Source organism: Neltuma alba, unplaced genomic scaffold (assembly GCF_004799145.2).
Source record: "Neltuma alba isolate B1F8T4 unplaced genomic scaffold, ASM479914v2 tig00004558_pilon, whole genome shotgun sequence".
Classification (NCBI taxonomy): Eukaryota; Viridiplantae; Streptophyta; class Magnoliopsida; order Fabales; family Fabaceae; genus Neltuma; species Neltuma alba.
Window position 1 is genome coordinate 201421 of NW_021633765.1, and position 19200 is coordinate 220620.

A 19200-nucleotide genomic window follows, 5' to 3' on the forward strand; every position below is an offset into this window, starting at 1 on the left:
CCCACAACTTTCACATCTTTCCACGTTGCGTTTCCAAAAGTCCTCAAAAGTTGAGAGAGGTATCACGAGCAAGATTAAGAAAGAAGCCTATCACGTGGTCAGAATCTTTTCTCGTCTCTTTCTTCCTCTTCTTCTTGGCATCTCTTGTTGGTCTTTGCTTTTCCTCCTTTGGCTTTCTTCTGGTTGTGGACCATCTGATACCGATTGCTTCCTATTTCTCAAGCTTTTTATCAGCACTCTTTTTCAAACTCGTTCTTCTACTGTTGCCTTCAAGTTTTAGAAGAAATCAGTCAAAATCAAACATTCATTTTCTAAAAAGCCCTGACTTGTAGTTCTTGTGTTAGTGTCCTTCGTATATGTGGTGTTCACTCCTTCTTCTCCCCAGCTTTCAAATCAAACTTGTTTAGCTCTTTTCTGCATACTAGCTACTTTTCAAAGGCCCAAAACAAAAAAAAAAAAATTTCTTTTTGACATTTTCCTTTGTTAGATTTGTTGTTTTCTTGTCAATCAAAAGCTCATAAAAATCTCCAAAAAACAAAAGTGCAAGTGTCTGGTTTGCACAAAGTCTGTTGTTTTTCGTTTTGGTCAATCTGGTATAAAAGTCTCCCAAAAAAAAAAAAAAAGACAAGTCTTTGCATTAAAGATTAGGGAAGTGTCTGCTTCATCTGTAGAGTTCAAGAGAGACAGGAAGTTGTGCTGATCTGCTGGTAAATTCTGGCTCTTGATAGTTTTCAGATAAAATAATTAATCATGAGTGCCATGATTGGAATAACTGATCTGTTTCTTATCAATCACAGAACTTTCTCAAAGCTGAACCAAAGACCACAGCCACAGCATAGCCTCATCTGCTTCAGGTAACTTTACTTCCTTACTGGTGTTTCTATCAGTATTGTTCTTGTTGATTATAGATGCCGCATCTTGTTACCTCAATTTCTATTGCTTTACCCAACATGATACGACTTAAAAGGAACTGGATCAAGCACTTTACTTTCAGTTTGGGTCAAGCTTAAATCCCTCTTTAAAACCTTCATACAAAGAAACATACTAGCTTTATTTAAATGCTTGATGTGGTATTTTCACCTAGTCCCTTTTAGTCTCCTACTTCATTTCTTCCCATTTTCTTTGATCTTTGATCACTTATTTTGTTTAGATCTTAAATTCCTTTTCTAATGTAAGTGCAAATATATAATATCTTTGAATTTCTAATTGTTTATTTATTTATTTTTCAAATTTTATCTTTTTAATTTAGTGTTAATAAGCCTCCTCAAAATGCCTAATGAGTTGTTATTTTCTTTATATATAATGAATGTGCGCTCTTGAATATTAGACAAGTTTAGAGTAATTTTGAAAATGCACGATGAACCTCATCTTATAAATTTAATCATGTGAAATAACATTTTACAAAATGTCACTTGCCACAATTAAGAAATAGAATTAAGATTATAATAAATTAATCATAACCGGTCTAACAATAATTTAACTACAGTTCAATCATTTATCATTTTATCTCTTTGAACTAGGATTTCGATCGGTTCTCCAATACAAGTTTTAAAACCTTACTTAGGACTAGCACCATTTTGGATTAATTTAGGCTTATTCAAACAGCAAATAGTATAATATGTGCTGGGGCGTTTAAACTCTTTCAAAATTTTTGATTCATTGTGGGAAGTGAGGGCTAATAATACAATTTTGGTCCCATATCTTTCTTGGTTCTGGATGCTCAGAATCCCTTCCTCTTGTTTTCCTTTTAGAATTCCAACTTTACTATTGGATTAAAATATGAATGCATCAGATTTAATATTCTAAAAAATTGATGTCCACTTCTCTTTCTCATATTTATATAATATTATAATAATAATTTTATAAAATTTTAAATTTGAACTATTTATTTTTTTAATTTAATAATAGAGATGCAATTTTGAGAAGAAAAAGAGATAGAGGAAACACGGAAGTATCCCTTCCGAGTTCCGTCTTCGTTGCCGTCCTAGTTTTCTGCCATCTCATTCGTACATGACAATAGAAAATTCGAAAGGTTCCCTTCTTTGCAGATTATTTAAATATTAAATGGACTTATAGAATATTTGTGCTGCTATTACGATATGATCTTACACTTATTAAAAAAGAAAAGGTCAGCTAGCCATCATCATCGCCGCCTAGTACAGAGAATAAGAGTTGGCTTAGCTCTATAGGGTTACGGGTTTAAATGGGCCAATCCTGCAGTGTCAAAATTTTAGAAATGTTTCATTTTACTAAGTTCAACCGTTAAACTGACAGGTTTAGGGCCGATTTATAGGCTTTTAACCTGTTTAAAAAAACTATTTTTTTTATTTTTTGTATGTTTTATCAATAAAATAAAAATAAAGCAATAAAATTAATAATAAAAGGTTTAAATATGAATAAAATTAAGTTATAAACAAAGAGTATTATTATATCTAAACATTCATCAATATCCAATGACTATCTAAAACATCTATTAACTAGATAATAGCATCTACAAACAAGATAATATCAAAAAAATTTCATCAACAGTGTAACAAACATTATCATCAATTTTTTGAACTTCGTTATCACTATCAACAATTGCTTTTTTAATGAGTATGCATTTTTTTAATGGCAAAAATATCAATTTTTTCTTTTATATAAAAATTTTACTTTTAATTTTTGTAATGTAGCTATTATGTTATTTTAGTTTGAGATATTATTATTGAAACTTATAAATTTTTAATTCAAATTATAGACTAACAAGTTATATAGGTATAAAAATACTCTGTTATTAAATATATATAATTTTAAAATATCAACATATATAATATAAGTCAAATCATTATTAAAGTTCAAATTAACTCTTTTTTTAAAATTTAGTTAAACAAATTATTGTCTAAAACCAAATAAATCAAACTATTTTATGAAATTCAATTTCAAAATGATAATAATAATTAAATATTTAAAATATCATTAATAATTTTAAAAAATTAATAATATTAGCATTATATAAAAAATTATAAAAAAATCTAAACAGGTTGGTCTTCCCTATCCCTTTTAAATCCATTTCCTATTTGAAGGAAAAAATTTTAATCATAATCCTTGCAGTTTTTAGGCCCAAATGTGCCAGCTTGACTAGTTTTTTTCAGCCTCTATAGCCACCCTAAAATTGGTCAAAGTAGGACTTGATCCCATGACCTGTTGGATCCCAAAGTTTTTATAATCACTAAGTTAATATATCATCTTCTTAGGAACCTGCTTGGTTTGAGGAAAGAGTAGGGGAGGGAGATAGGGAGAGAAGGATGGAGTTTGGCTGAGGGTTACCCTCATTTTATTTGGATTGATTAAAAAGAAAGACAATAAGAGATATTTAATAATCTCTTATTTGATTCAAGAGAAGGGAATGAGAAATAGTAATAATCAATTTATCATGTTACCTTTACATATTAATTTATATTTTTTTTGATATATTATATAAATTAATTTACATCTTAATGATAAATTGTCTAATTTAATAAAAATTTAGTATTATCATCTTAATATGTGCATTAAAAAATAGGTACAATGATTTTTCATTCTAATTACTATAATAATATATTTAAAATAGTCAAATTAACAAATTTTATATGTTCTTAAAAAATAAAATTTTATTCTCTTTAAGTCATGCTTTTGTTTTCAGCTTTAAAATATATTTAATAGAATAATACATATTTATAAAAAGGAATTAATTTTATAATATTATAATTTTTTTAATTTTAATTAATTTTTATAATATTTTTTAATTATAATAATTTATATTTATATCTTTTACTTAGGATAATATATTTTTATTTAAAATAAATATTATAATATATTTTATAGATAACAGTAGAATATTAAAAAAACATAAAGGTATAATAGTCTAAAAATTTAGTTTCCTTTAAAAATCCCATTTTGAGGGGAGCTAAAATGAAGGAGTAATGATTATGCAACTGATATAGTTTAAATCAATTTTTGAACAGATCTTTATATATTTTTTAGTCATTTCCTTATACTTATGTATGTTTTTAATTATGTCTATGTATTTTCTAAATTAATTTAAAATTAATTAAAAATAAGATTGAAATATAATTTTAAATTAATAATTATATAATTGTAAAAATAAATAATAGAAATATTTATTAATTATTTTTATAAGTTTTGTAATTATCACTTAAATTTTATAATGACAAGAATAAATAAAACTTATAATTTATAAAATAAAAAATATAAATTATGTTTAACATAAAATTTAAAAATAATATTAAAAAAATTATTATAATAATTTATTATATATAGAGTACAATTAAATAATTTTATAATTAATATTATTATCTTTTATATTTATAGAAGAATGTTATCAGAATTTATCAAATAAAGAATAAAAGAACTTCAATGAGCTAAGTAAAAATTGTTTGAAACTATAAAAACACAATTAAAAGGAAAAAAAAACTTGTAAGAAGCCAACTAAAGTAAAAACATATAAAAATATAAAGTCTTGATGAAAAATGAGCAAAACCTAGGTAAAAATTACTCCCTCCGTCCCATATTATAAACAACATTAGAGCTCATCAAAGCTCATCAGGTAGATCAAAATGTTAAGTAAAATTAGTTAAAGATAATAAATGTGTAAAAAGACACTAAAATACTCTTATTTAGAGAGAGAATATAAGGAAGAGAATAAGAAAATTATTATAATAAAGAGAATTTTGAAAGAGAGAGAATGTGTGATTGAGAGATGATGGTTTGAGAAATGAGATACTAAATATATTGAAAATTAAAATAAATAATTAATGAAGATAAAATAGAGAATTCATTACAAAAATTTAAGACAATTTGTAAATGTTGATTATATTTAGAGACAAAAAGAAGATGATAGTTGTTACTTATAATATAAAAAGAGTAATTGAAATGATAAGGATTTTAAGATTAATTATCTCAGAATAATAAATAAAATAACTATCACACTTTAGACATTCAACAAGAGTTCTTAACAATAATTTATGAGCTATTTATTACATTTAATTTCCAAAAATTAGTGTTTGAGGTTAATTAACTCCTTAAAACAATTTAGTTTTTCAGGATATGAGGAATTCTTGTGTGCTCCCAGGGCACCACCTTATTTGTAGTCTTTGTAGTTTGACAGATAAAAACTTATCATCTCTTTATCTATATTTGTTTAGTAATTTAATTCAACAATTTCTTTTAGAAACTCGTACCGATCTTTTTTCCTGACTTCTCTGCCTTCCTCCGTCATCTTCGCTCCCCCTGGCAAACCCTCTGTGTTTGTCCAGTTTTTTCCTCCATGGACTCCATCCATACCCACGAGATGAAGAGTAGTGTTCCTTTCCTCTGTCCAGCACCCTCCTCCCTTCGCTTAACACAAAACAAAAGCAACAAATCAAACATAAATTTCAAATCGTGGACTTAGGTTCAAGAATATCAATTTTTCCCTTATGCTTTGGATCTAGAGAAGGAAGTAACCAGATTCAAGAACTTGAAGAGGAAAAAAGATGGGCATGAGTTGAAGAAGGAGATAGACATTGCCGGGATGTACAAGGAAGAGCTATTGATGTAAAGGTTGGAATCTTCCAATTAGAGAGAAGCGAACTAGACGGATTCACTGACTGTAAGAATGAGGTAGGGCGGGCGGAAGTGACGGTGGGAGGAGTTGGAGGGTGAAGGTGACGGAGATGAGAGAGGATAAATATGAAGAAGGTAAGGGTAATGAGGGAAGAGGAGGGGAAAAACATGGTGGTTCTTGGCGCAGAAACACACAACAAAGAAGAAAAAGGGAGTTTTGGAAAAACAAATGGAGAAGACGACGACGGACTGGCGACAAGGGCAGAAAAGTCAGGAAAAAAAAAGAAGATAAGGACGACTTTCTAAAAGAAATTGTTAAATTAAATTACTAAGCAAATACTCCTTCCATCCCATATTATAAGCAACCTTGAACTAAATTACATAAATTAAAGTGATAGTTAAAATTAAAAACAATAAATGTGTAAAAATTAAATGTTTTCTTTCCAAAATACCCTTATGTATAATGAGGGAATTATGAAAGAAAAAGAATATATAATGAAAGGAGATTACATTAAAACAAATATTTATCATGGGCAAAACAGAGAATTTGTTAGAAAAATTTAAGGCAACTGTTAAAAATTGTTTATATTTAGGGACAAGATAAAATAACAGTTGTTGTTTATAATATGGGACGGGCGAGTAGATTAAAACGCTTACAGCTAAGGTTAAAGTTCAGATTAAGTTTAAAGACATGGCAGGTTTTAATTTGTCAGACCATAAATGACGTGGTGCTCCTGGAACGCACAAGAATTTCTCCTCAAATGAATTCTACTTTGACCAATTTAAGAAAAAAATTCCCCATTCCACTGGCACTTCTGGAGCTCCAATGGCGTTGGAGTTTAGGCCATTGTCACCGGTAGAAGCCACATATTCTTCTTCGGGAAGAAGAGACAAAAACAGAGACGCAAATACTCACATGGATAATAGACAAATTCATTGAACCCTTCAAAACTTGAATTGACGGCTTGGATTCTAATTTGGGAGATTTCGTATTTTCTACTTATAGTCATACTGCCTCTCAATCTCCTATTAGTTAAAGCCAAGCAATTGTGTATATGTCCTTTTTTTTTCCCTAGGGGCCGGGCATTATCTTTTGATCTGTTGTGACTTCTGTTCATCCAACAAACAAATTTCTTGTCTTTTTATTCAGGAAGTAACAATGGAAATTCTTACTACTATTGCTGGTAAAATATCTGAGCTAACTGTGATACCTATTGGAAGGCAAGTGGGATATTTATTATTTTACAAAGAAAATTTTAAGGAGCTAAAGGATAAAATTGAGGAGTTGAAGACAGAGAGAATTCGCAACGAGCATCTTGTTGAAGCAGAAAGAAGCAGTGGCAGAGAGATTGAAGCTGATGTAAAAAGATGGCAAGAAAGAGTTGATGAGACCATGGGAGAAGTAGAAAAACTTTATGAAGATCAGACTCAAGCTAATGTACGGTGTTGGAAATGGTCTTTTCCTAACTTGAAATCAAGACATCAACTTGGTAGAAAATCAAAGAAAATGGCATTCAACGTTGCTGAACTAAAGGAAAAGGGGAATTTTGAGGGTCGAGTTGGGTATGTTCGTGCATCTAGCATGGCAAGCTTAATTTTGGCTACTCGAGGCAGTGAAAAGCTTGAGTCAAGAAATTCATTGAAGAAGGAGGTTATGTTGTCTCTAATAGACCCTAAAGTAAGCAAAGTTGGAATTTATGGTTGGCCTGGGGTTGGAAAGACCACTCTAGTCAAAGATATTGCCAAACATGTTAAGGATGAAAAGCGATTTGATGTGGTGGCGATGGCAACTATATCTGAAATATTGGATGTTGAAAAGGTTCAAGACGAGATAGCATATCAATTTGGCTTCCACTTGGATGAGAATACCACAATTGGAAGAGCCGACCGCCTGTGTAGAAGGATAAAAATGGAAAAAAATGTCCTTATTATACTAGATGATTTATGGGAGGAAATTGATTTGGACAAGTTAGGAATTCCCTCTGAGCTGGATGTTAAGGGTGGCAAATCATCATTGCCTTCTCAACGTTTAGATATTTCACAGAAGAATGAGACTTGTCAAGGTTGCAAATTATTGTTGACTTCTAGAAGTTTAGATATTTTACATAAGAATGAGACTCAAAAGGATTTTGCTCTTGGAACAATAAATGATACAGAATCATGGAGGTTGTTTGAAGATATGGTTGGTGATGCTGTTGAAGATGGTGACTTGAAAAAGATAGCAACTCAAGTGGTTGAAAGATGTGCAGGTTTGCCTGTTATGATAGTCTCAATTGCAAAGTCATTAAAATATAATAAGAATACTCACTATTGGAAAGATGCCTTGAGCAACTTAAAGCAAGTTGATAAGGGGGACATGCGTGAGACTGTTTTTTCAGCTTTTGAATTTACTTACAATCGATTGGAAGATGATGAAATGAAGAAAGTATTCTTGCTTTGTGGTGTACATGGACCATCCCTGTTGGTTAGTGACTTGTTGAAATATGTAATTGGTTTGGGTGTTCTGAAACACACATATACTGTTGAAGATGCAAGAAACCGATTATATAGAATAATTCATGCCTTGAAGGCATTCTGTTTGTTACTTGATGATGATACAAGTGAGACTGAAGCAATTAAAATGCATGACCTTGTTCGTGAAGTAGCTATTTCAATTGCTTATAAGAATGAATATGTCTTCGTGCTGAAAAGAAATGGTGACAAGGTGCGAGATTGGTCGAGCAAGGGTTTTCTCGAAAGATGTACCCAGATAATCTTGACACTATGTTTTATCCAAGAACTTCCTCAAAAGTTAGACTGCCCCAATTTAAAATTTCTCTACTTATGTGGCACTGATAATTGCACTTTGAAAATTCCAGACAACTTTTTTGAGGGAATGGAGAATCTTGAAGCATTAGATTTGACAGGCTTGATAATACCTGCACTGCCTATATCTCTTCTTTTCTTGACCAAGCTTAAAACATTGTGTTTGGATCAATGTGCTTTGAAAAATATGGCCGGAATAGGTGACTTGACAAATTTAGAAATTCTTAGTTTTTGGGGTTCATACATAGTGGAGTTCCCGAGTGAAATAGGACAACTGACTCGTATAAAAATGTTGGATATGACAAAGTCTAGAATTAAGATCATCCCACCCAACACTTTGTCCAAGTTGACTAACATAGAGGAACTTTATATGGGCAATGCCTCAATTAAGTGGGAGGAGGAAAGTCCAGCTAAGCAAAACGAAAGTGCTAGTCTTGCTGAGCTTGGGTGTTTGACAAGCCTGACTACTTTAGAAATTCAAATTCCTGAGGCTTGGATGCTGTCAAGGGATATGATGTTTGAAAAGTTTGAGAGATATAAGATTGTCATCGGAGATAAATGGGAATGGTCAAGGAGCAAAAGCACCTCAAGGTTGCTAAAGCTAAAGCTTGATACTAGCATTCATTCAGAACATGGGATTAAAGCATTGATTAAAGAAGTGGAAGATTTGTACTTAGATGAAGTCAATGGAATTTTCGATGTGCTTTTTGATTTGAATGGAGAAGGATTTCCTCTACTAAAATATCTCCATATCCAAAATAATGGCCAGGTTCAGCATATCATCAACACAGTGGAGTGGAATGAAACTCATGTTTTGTTTCCAAAATTGGAGACACTAATACTTCACAATCTCAATAAGTTAGTGAAGATATGTCATGGCCCACTTCCCATTAATTCCTTTGGCAAACTCACAATCATCAAAGTCAAAAGTTGTGATCAACTGGTATATCTCTTTTCTATCTTAATGGAGAAAGCTCTTTCTCAACTTGTTGAGCTCCAAGTTTTAGAATGCAATTCAATGAAGAGGATTGTGTTAATTGAAACTGAAAATAGTGGAATAAGTAGTGATGAGAAGATTGAGTTTCATTCACTACGCTCCTTGAGTCTTTGTCATTTGCCAGTCATCCATGATTTTTGCTCAAATGAAATGACATCTTTTATGACAGCCACATCATTATTTAATGGCACTAAGGTATGTTTCTTTTTCATTCGTTTTATAATTTTGTTATTTACGATTTAGATCAAATGACTGAATCATAAATAGCTATCACAATCATCATCTATGGTATTTTTAAATATATATATGTATAAATCTAGAAGTAGAATGTCAAATTCTTAATGTAATGAGGTACTCCCTCCGGATAAATTATATTTTTAGAGAAAATCATAATTTTGTCCCAACAGATTTGTTAGATAAATTATAGACAAGTCCTAAGAATCTCTAGTATCAATGTTTAACACGTGCAAAATATCTAAAATGCTATTCTAAGCCTTCGACCTTTGACCACCATTGATGGGTGACGAGCTGGTAAGTACTAGAACCAGCAAGGCATTAAAAAATTATCATTAATATTTTATTAATAATTAATTTAAATATGATTATCTTTTTTATGAAGTAAGTATGATTATTTTAATAATATTTTCTTGTAACAAGTTACAAGCCCATATGTACTATTTACAAATCATACATTATTTACAACTTATGTCTTTTCTCACATTTTCTTCAAATTTTATAAATCCATTTAAAATTTGTCCTCTTTCCCTTTTGCAAGTTATATCCGTAAATTTTACAATTCCTTGGTTGTTATTTTTAACTCATAAATTGCTTCCCAATTCTTTTCATACTACAACTGATCAGTTCTCCTTTGAACTGCAATTGAAATTTTTGTATTTACAAAACTCAACAACTAACTTTTCTCCGAGGTGATCCAAACCTATACGTTTTTTATATATAGAAATCCGATTTTATTTTTATTTTTAAAGAAAACTTCTTATTATGTTAGGTTATGTAATTTAGATTTATAATACTATAATTAGTATCATAGTAATATATTAATACTCCATTTTCCTACTTGTTTAAATGATAGTTTTGCACAAACGCATTTACTTTTTAGAAGATGTTTACATAATAAATATTTACAAATCCATTGTAATATACCACTTGTTAAAATTAATTTTTACGGGGTGAAAAATTTTTTAACTCGGAAAAAAAATAAATTTGCAACATTTGAAAGACCTATAAAAATACAAATTTTAAAGTTTAACTTGTAAATTTTAGCAAAAAAAATTTGTATATGATCAAAACTTTAAAAATCTTACAACCAATTTATGAGGTGAAAATAGAAAAGAGTTAAAAAAAGAAAAGAATAATAAAATGCGAAGAAATAATTTGTAGAATAGGTGAGAAAAAGCTTTAAACGGATTCGTAAAATTTGAATATGAAAATAAAAATTAATTGCGTGGTGAATTGATGCAAAGTTTTATTTGCAATTAGCAGAGTAGACTTGTAAATTGTTATCGGGAAATATTATTAAAATAATGGTATTATAATGAAATAGTATTGAAATATTAATTATTTGTCATCTTTCAATGGCCAAAGGTCTAGAAGTTATAAAAATTGCACCCAAATGTTTTGAGACTTATATATAATTTATTAAATTCATGAGACCAAATTATCAATGGCTCTCTCAGAGTGGATCAAATTGTCATCTTTCCCTTTTCTTTTTTTTCATTTACCAAGTTGAAAGTAACAAATTTTTTCAATCACAGGTTAGTTTTCCTAGCTTGGAGGCCCTGAAGTTGAGTTCAATCAATCTGGAAAAAATTTGGGATGATCAAGCCAATTGTATTCAGAATTTGACTCACTTGATTGTTGAGGATTGTAGAGGACTCAAGCATTTATTCTCATCTTTTTCGGTTAGAAGTCTTTCAAAACTCAAACACCTTGAAATAAGCAAATGTGAGATGATGGAGGAAATCATTGCTCCAGATTGCCTTGCAACACAAGAGGTATTACGATTAGATCTGAAATAAATGTTAACACCATAACATCAAACATTTGCGCTTGTGTAGTTCTATTCAATATCATTCATATTAAATGTTGGTTCCTTCGGATTTGAAAACTGTGCTTTGTATCATAGGTCCGGTTCACAAAGTTGGAGACCATGGTAGTTAAAGACATGGAAAGCTTGAAGAAAGTATGGCGCCTTCAATTTGCTAGTTTAAAGAGTCTGGAGGTAAGCAATTGTGGGAAACTTGTGGATATTTTCCCATCTGATATGCTGGGAACGCTTGGAAGCCTTGAGACTTTGACTGTCAGCAGTTGCGGTTCAGTGGAAGAGATATTCGAATCAACCGCCAAAGGAATCCATAATGAAGACGAAAGAGCTACACAACAAGTCTCACAATTGAAGAAACTCCATCTATTTGGCTTGCCAAAGCTGAAACACATTTGGAGTAGAGATGCTCAAGCAAACCTTCGTTTTCATAATTTGCAACTTGTGTGGGTTGAATACTGTGAGAACTTGGAATACCTTTTTCCATTCTCCATCGCAATGCAAGCTACTCAACTAGAACATATTATCATAAAATATTCAGGGAGGATGAAACATATTGTTTCAGGCAACGAAGTGATCCCCATGGACAGTCCAGTCAAATTTGAGTTTAATCACTTGACCTCTTTGGTGTTTTGGCGTTTATTGGAACTTGAGGGACTTTATGCTGGAAAACACAGTTTACTATGTCCATTATTAGGGGCATTAGATGTCCGCATGTGTTTCAAATTGAAGCTCTTCAAGACACAAGGTACAAGAACCCAAGATAGAGTTTTCGATGGTAAACAGCAAATCTCAATGCAGCAGCCTCTTTTTACACTTGAAGAGGTATAGAAGAAAAAAACTTAATTTATTTAGACATCATAAATATCTCAATGCATGCATTCTTTTCATAATATTTTTCTGTATTAAAAAACAAAATTAAACAGGTTTGATTATGCAGCCTATTCATCACTTGTTTCCTACCTCACTCTTATACCTATTTATGGTGCTATATACAAAATATTTGACATATGCTTTTCACCTGTGTTCCATATAGGTGATTTGCAACTTGGAGGAGTTGACCCTAAATAGTGAGGATGCAAGCATAATATTACAAGGACAACTTGCAAGAAAACACTTCAGGAAGCTCAAAATTCTTTATTTGGCAAATTTTGAAGATGATCACGCTACTTTTCCCTATTGGTTTCTCCAAAATGTAACCACTCTCAATGAGCTACTTGTTGAAAAGAGTTCTTTTAAGGAGATATTCCGAGAAGAAATACCTATACAGGACAAAGGAAATATTAAGATCGGAACACGAATGAAATCATTGACACTCAATCGATTGGATGACCTGGAGTATATATGCAAAGAAGGATTTCAAATAGACCCAGTTCTTGAAGAGCTTGAATACTTAGATGTGGATCGATGTTCCAAATTGAAACACTTAGTGCCTTCCTCTATTACTTTTAGTCACTTGACATATTTGGCAGTGGAAAATTGCAATGGATTGGTTCACTTAATTACCTCATCAACTGCAAGAAGTCTAGTCAAATTAACAACAATGAATATAACGAACTGCAATTCACTTGAGCAAGTTGTGGTGGCAGAAGAGAGGGAAGGGTCTGAAAATGAAATTGCATTTAACAGCTTACAAATTTTGGAGCTTGGGTGTCTGCCAATGATCAAGAGGTTCTGCTCTAGTAACTCCGTGTTGAACCTTCCATCACTAGTGAATGTTGTTGTTAAGCAGTGCCCAAGAATGAACATCTTCTCTATGAAAAGCGCAAGCACCCCAAGTCTTCGAGAAATACAATCAAAGGAAGAAGATGAAAAGATGTATTGGGAAGGTGACATAAACAGAACAATAAACAGGATGTTTGTGGATATGGTACGTTTTGAATTTGACTAAAAAATTTTTGATAGACAAGAGGAAGAAGATCATTCTCTACATATAATTACAAATTTTTTCTGACTTACAATGGCAAAATTTCATGGACAAACATTTAAAAAAGCCTTCTGTTTAGTTTGCTTTATTTATGCCTTTATTTCTTTCTACTGACCCTGCACCTCAATTTTTCCAGGTGGCATTCCATAGTTTTGAGCAGTTAGAGCTATCTCAGTATCCAGAGTTAAGAGAATCGTGGTACAACCTTGTTCAACAGGGAGTGTTTGTTAATTTGAGGAATCTGGTAGTGCAGAAATGTGATTTTTTATCAGATGTGCTGCTGCCTTTAAATTTGGTGCAAGCGCTATCCAACTTAGAGGAACTTCAAGTAAGTGAATGTGAGTCATTGGAAGTTGTGTTTGATCTGACCAACATGGATCGAAAGGAAGTCTTTGTTAAGGAGACCATTCCGCTGAAGAGAATAACTCTCTCTAGTCTACCTAAGCTCAAACACGTATGGAAACAGAACTTCCAAGAAACTGTCAGTTTTAGAGAAACAACAGAAGGTCAAATCCAGCATCAGCGTCGTGCATGTTCCATTCAACAGGTATGTATGAGACTTGCTGCTTAACTATAGTTTGCGTTATGTTTTGAACAGATGTAGCATAGGTTTAATATTTATTTTTACCGTATTTACTCAATTAAGAAAAAGGCAGATTCCGAAGATCCAATAAAAATATGGTAATATTGTGTTAGCCACAAGGATTTTGTGTGTTTGTGTGAAATAATACTCGTACGTTTTTTCTAGTTCTGAATTCATTGCGTTTCGTAGCCTTGGTGCCTTCTAAGTTCTTCCTAGCCTTAATGCTTCTGTATGCAGTATATATGCTTTTGTTTTTTTTTTTCATATTGTATTTATAAATATTCTGTTTTGATTCATGTGAGATGGAAAAAAAGTAAAAAATATTGTTCAAATTTTATTTAAGACACGCATATCAAATAAAAACTTTAATTTGTTTTAATTTGGCTAAACTATATGTTTTTCCTTTATGTTTACATTAGGTTTCTTTTGGTCTCTTAAGTTTATAAAATGCATTTGTAGTTCAACAATCTTAACGCCATTAGTTTTAGGATTAAGGTACAAATTTGCTCTGAAGTTTTCTTTTTGGTGAGGTTTTTTTGTGTTTAAATTTGTCTCAAAAGTTTAAAATTGTAGCAATATTACTACCTATAGTTAAAAATGTTAATGATCACATCACTATTTTAACGGTCAACGTTAATGTTGTAATAAAAAGGGGTAATATTTCTACTATTTGAAACTTTCAAGGCAAATTTATACCTAAAAAAACTTGTGGGTATCTCACAATCTTGAGTAAAAACTTGTAGGGAAATTTACACGTTAACCCTTTATTTAATTTAATGAAAAATGCTGATCCATCAATAAATGTTGATCCATCAAACTTAAGTGAAGACTGTAAAATTAAATGTTGACAGAACATACCTACATTTTAATATTTTTAATCTAATATTTTTATTTTGAAAACAATTAATATTTTAAATTAAAGTTAAAATTAAAATAAATGAGGCAAAAATATAATATTTTATGTTGAAAAACATAATATTTTTATGGTTTTTGGCTGGTTAATTAATTAAATATAAAAATATTACTTTTTGACAATATACAATAATATTATATTAAAAACGTTAAAATCCTGGCATTTTTGTTGGTGTTTAATTACGTAGTCATCGCTAAGTTTAATGAATCAACATTTTTCGTTAAGTGAAACTAAAGATGTTAAGATTGAGGGATTAAAAATGCACTTTGTAAACTTAAGAGACTAAAATAAAACACGTTGAGAGGTTCTTTGAGGAATTGGTGTGTCCTTGGTGGCCAGATTAGGGAATGAAGCTGCAGATCACATGGCAGCTTGTGCTATGGGAGGTATGGTACCAAATGGATGGCTGAGTTGGCCACCATCCTCCTTGTTGACCTTTCTGTAGAAAGAACTCCGTGGTGCTGAACTGTCTTCGGTTGCTGATGTGGGAGAAAGAATAGGAATTGGTTGTGCTGCTGCTTTTTCCGTGTCTTGGCCGTTGCCTGCTGTGTGATTTTTCTTTGGTTGGTTGTGTTGGTTTTGTTTTTTGGTTGATGTGTTGCCTTTGCTTTATTCTTTCCTTTTCTGCTTGTTAGTTTCTTTTGGTGTTTGTAAGCCTTTTTACTTGATTCTGAAATAAAAATATAGCACTATTCAGCTCAAAAAAAAAAAAAAGAATAAAACATGGTATAAATATAAAACGCCAAACATATACTTTAGCCACTAATTTTTAAAGACTTCCTAGACAATCGGAACCTCTTTTTTTTTTCGCCAGAATAATTAAAGCTTGCTAAACAGGGAGATTTATAAATCATAACAATCTTGCTGCGCGTTGTTGTACATATTTTAAGATTTAAAGATTTAACTTCTTGATTCATCATTCGCAGGTCAAGTTAGTATTACTGAATTATCATAATTGGTCATGTTTCATGACATATCATGTCTGTGTTTGACTTGCCTTATTCCAATAAATGGCAGGTACGTTTCCCCAGTTTGCAGCTTGTGTGTGTTGAAGACTGTGAGACCATGGAATACCTTTTTCCACTCTCTATTGCAATGCAAGCTACTCGACTTGAACGCATTACCATAAAGAATGCAAGGAGGATGAAAGTAATTGTTTCAGGCAAAGAAGGCCTCATGGACAGTCCTATTAAATTTGAGTTTAATCGCTTGACCTCATTGGTGCTTTGGGTTTTACATGAACTGGAGGGATTTTTTGCTGGAAATCACAGTGTACTATGTCCATTATTGAGGGAATTAGACGTCCGCTATTGTGTGAAATTGAAGCTCTTCAAGACTCAAAGTACAAGTGGCGAGAAAGACTTTTTGATAGTAAACTCCACATCTCAATGCAGCAGTCTCTTTTCACACTCGAAGAGGTAAGCAATAATTATAGGAAAAAAAAAATCTTAATTGTTCAGACACCATAAATATATCTCAATGCATGCCTCGTTTCATAATAATTTTTGTATTTTGCCAAAAAAAAAAAACAACATAGTCATCTTTGATTTTTTTGCTATGTATCACTTAATTGCTTCCTGCCTTACTATTTTATTTCTTTTATGTTGCTGTGTACAAAATAGTTGATCAACGATTTCTATCTATGCTGTACATAGGTGATTTGCAACTTGGAGAGATTGGCGCTAAATAGTGAGGATGCAAGCATGATATTACGAGGGCAATTTTCAGGGGAACACTTTAGCAAACTCAAATTTCTTTGTTTGGCAAATTTTTGCGATGACCATGTTATTTTTCCGTATTGGTTTCTCCAAAACATCACCACTCTCGATGAGCTAGTTGTTGAATGGAGTTCTTTCAAGGAGATATTCCAAGAAGAAATGTCGATAGATGACAAAGGAAAATTTAAAACTGGAGCACGACTTAAATTTTTGGAACTCAGTAATTTACATGAACTCCAGCATATATGTAAAGAAGGATTTCAAATAGACCCAGTTCTTGAGGTACTTGAAACCTTATATGTGGATCAATGTTCCAAATTGAAACACTTAGTGCCTTCCTCCGTAACTTTTAGTCAGTTGACAGATTTGGAAGTGGAAAATTGCAATGGATTGATTCACTTGATTACCTCATCAACCGCAAGAAGTCTGGCCAAATTATCAACATTGAAAATAAAGAACTGCAATTCACTTGAGCAAATTGTGGCTGCAGAAGAGAAGGAGGGGTCTGAAGATGAAATTGCATTCAGCTGCTTACAAATTTTGGAGCTTGAGTGTCTGCCAATGATCAAAAGGTTTTGCTTCTCCAATTACTTCTTAAAATTTCCGTTGTTAAAAGAAGTGGTCATTGAGCAATGCCCAAGAATGAACACCTTCTCAGCTGGGAGAGACACAAGCACACCAAAGCTTCGAAATATATCATCAAAAGAAGAAGATGGAAACGTGTATTGGGAAGGTGATCTGAATAAGACAATAAAAAAGATGTTTACGGACAAGGTATGTTTTGATTTCACTGGAAAACCATTCTTTATTCCCCTGATATACGATGAGAAAATGGTATGAACAAATTGTCAGAAAAGCCAATTGTTTATATGTAAAACGAAAAATGATTGTGAAAATATCTTTAATTTTTATTGTAAATATTTATTTTCATGATTTTATAGCTTTTATTAGCCTTTATTATTCACTTCTCCTTTTGCTCAGCGCATCCGTTTGGATATATCTTAACTTTTATATGAATTAAAAATAAAAATTTCTCATGTAATCCAAATCACATATTGGTGCCATTGCCATAAAAGCTTTAACGAAATGAAGATGAGGCTGTGTTTAGGTTTGAGTTAGATATTTTTATCCTTTTATTTCTGCTAACATGATAGTTAGTTAATACTTTGAATGAATAGTATTAATTTTATTAGCTGAGAGTAACAAAATGTCATTGTTTAATTTGTTTCGCTGCCCTTCTTGTCTTTTCCCTTACCTTTGTAATTATTTGCACAGGTGGCATTTAGTAGGTTCAGTCTTTTGGAATTTTCTGCATATCCAGAACTGAAAGAACTATGGTATGGCCAAGATGGGCCAAATATATTCCGCAATTTGAAGCATCTGGTGGTGCGAAAATGTACCTTCTTGTCCAACGTGATTTTTTCATCAAATTTACTGCGATTGATATATGCATTAGAGGAACTGGAAGTATCAGAGTGTGATTCATTAGAAGTGGTATTTGATGTAAATGCATTGGATGAGAAAGTAATAGAATCAAAGGAAGTTAGTCGGTTGAAGAAATTAACACTCTCGGGGCTTCCAAATTTGAAATGCATATGGAACAGAGAAGCAGGAGAAATAATCAGCTTTGAAAATTTACAGATGGTGAAAGTTGATAAATGCCAACACCTGAAATGTTTGTTTTCGGTCTCACTATGCCAAGATTTGAGGCGACTTGAAGAGCTTCACATTGAGTCTTGTGGTGTTGAGGAAATTGTTTCAATTGAAGAAGGATTAGAGGAACTCAAGTTTGATTTTCCTCGGTTAACAACTTGAACCTATTGAATCTGACACAGCTCACTAATTTCTATCCAAAAAGATATACTCTAGAGTGTCCTTTGTTGAAGTGGTTAAATGTTCGTGGATGTGAAGAATTGCAAATATTTGCATTTGACCATTTGAATTCCCAACCGCTTAGGGAGGGTGACAATGAGTCGCAAATTGAACAAGCTTTGTTTCATATTGAAAAGGTATGCATCTTTTTTTTTTTTTTAAATTTCTTCTATCTGTCTTTAATTACATTTTTTTTCTCTAGACAAAAAGATGCATGGCTGAGGAAAACTATAATTATGTATGTGGTTTTTAAAAGTATAAAAATATGTTTTATGTTAACTTATTAGTAGATTATATGATGAAATAAACAAATTATATTTTCTCTTTTTCAGGTGTCTCAAAATTTGGAGGAGTTGCCATTAAATGAAAAGGATACTATGAGGATATTGAATGGCAAACATGAGAAAAATCTCTTTCAGAGGATCAAAATGCTTCGTTTGCAATATTTTCAGGGAACTCCAATAAAGTTTCTGAATGATTTAATCCAAATATTTGCAGCTATAAATACACTACAAGTGCGTTGTAGTTCTTTTGAAACACTCTTTCATTCAGAAGAAATTTGTCATTTTTGTATTGGAAGCCCCACCCAAATTAAAATGTTGTGGCTATTTCAATTGGAGAAGCTTGAGCATATATGGAACGATGATGAGTCAACATCGCATCCCTTGGTTCAAAACCTTGAAACTATGCATGTAGTGCAATGTTCTAGGTTAAGAAGATTCGCACCACCTTCGGCATCTTTC

The 19200-nt window shown here is 31.8% G+C and overlaps 1 protein-coding gene across 1 annotated transcript; it reads left to right on the plus strand.

The window, feature by feature from the left end:
• The first annotated feature begins 6409 nt into the window (after window positions 1-6409).
• LOC114745196 (uncharacterized) lies at window positions 6410-18400 on the plus strand. Its single transcript, XM_028933346.1, has 11 exons — window positions 6410-6439; window positions 6845-9580; window positions 11158-11397; window positions 11529-12269; window positions 12481-13314; window positions 13508-13918; window positions 15313-15414; window positions 15885-16016; window positions 16139-16285; window positions 16523-17359; window positions 17861-18400. Exons 1-11 carry the CDS (start codon window positions 6410-6412, stop codon window positions 18398-18400), a joined length of 6750 nt encoding a protein of 2249 aa, XP_028789179.1.
• Window positions 18401-19200: the final 800 nt, after the last annotated feature.

What these genes read in the sequence shown, in the direction of transcription:
- LOC114745196 (XM_028933346.1), top strand. Translation starts at nt 6,410, where the DNA reads ATGGCGTTGGAGTTTAGGCCATTGTCACCG. An exon ending in CATTATTTAATGGCACTAAG is followed by an intron (nt 9,581 to 11,157) that starts GTATGTTTCTTT and finishes TTTCAATCACAG; the next exon opens with GTTAGTTTTCCTAGCTTGGA. An exon ending in CTCTTTTCACACTCGAAGAG is followed by an intron (nt 16,286 to 16,522) that starts GTAAGCAATAAT and finishes TGCTGTACATAG; the next exon opens with GTGATTTGCAACTTGGAGAG.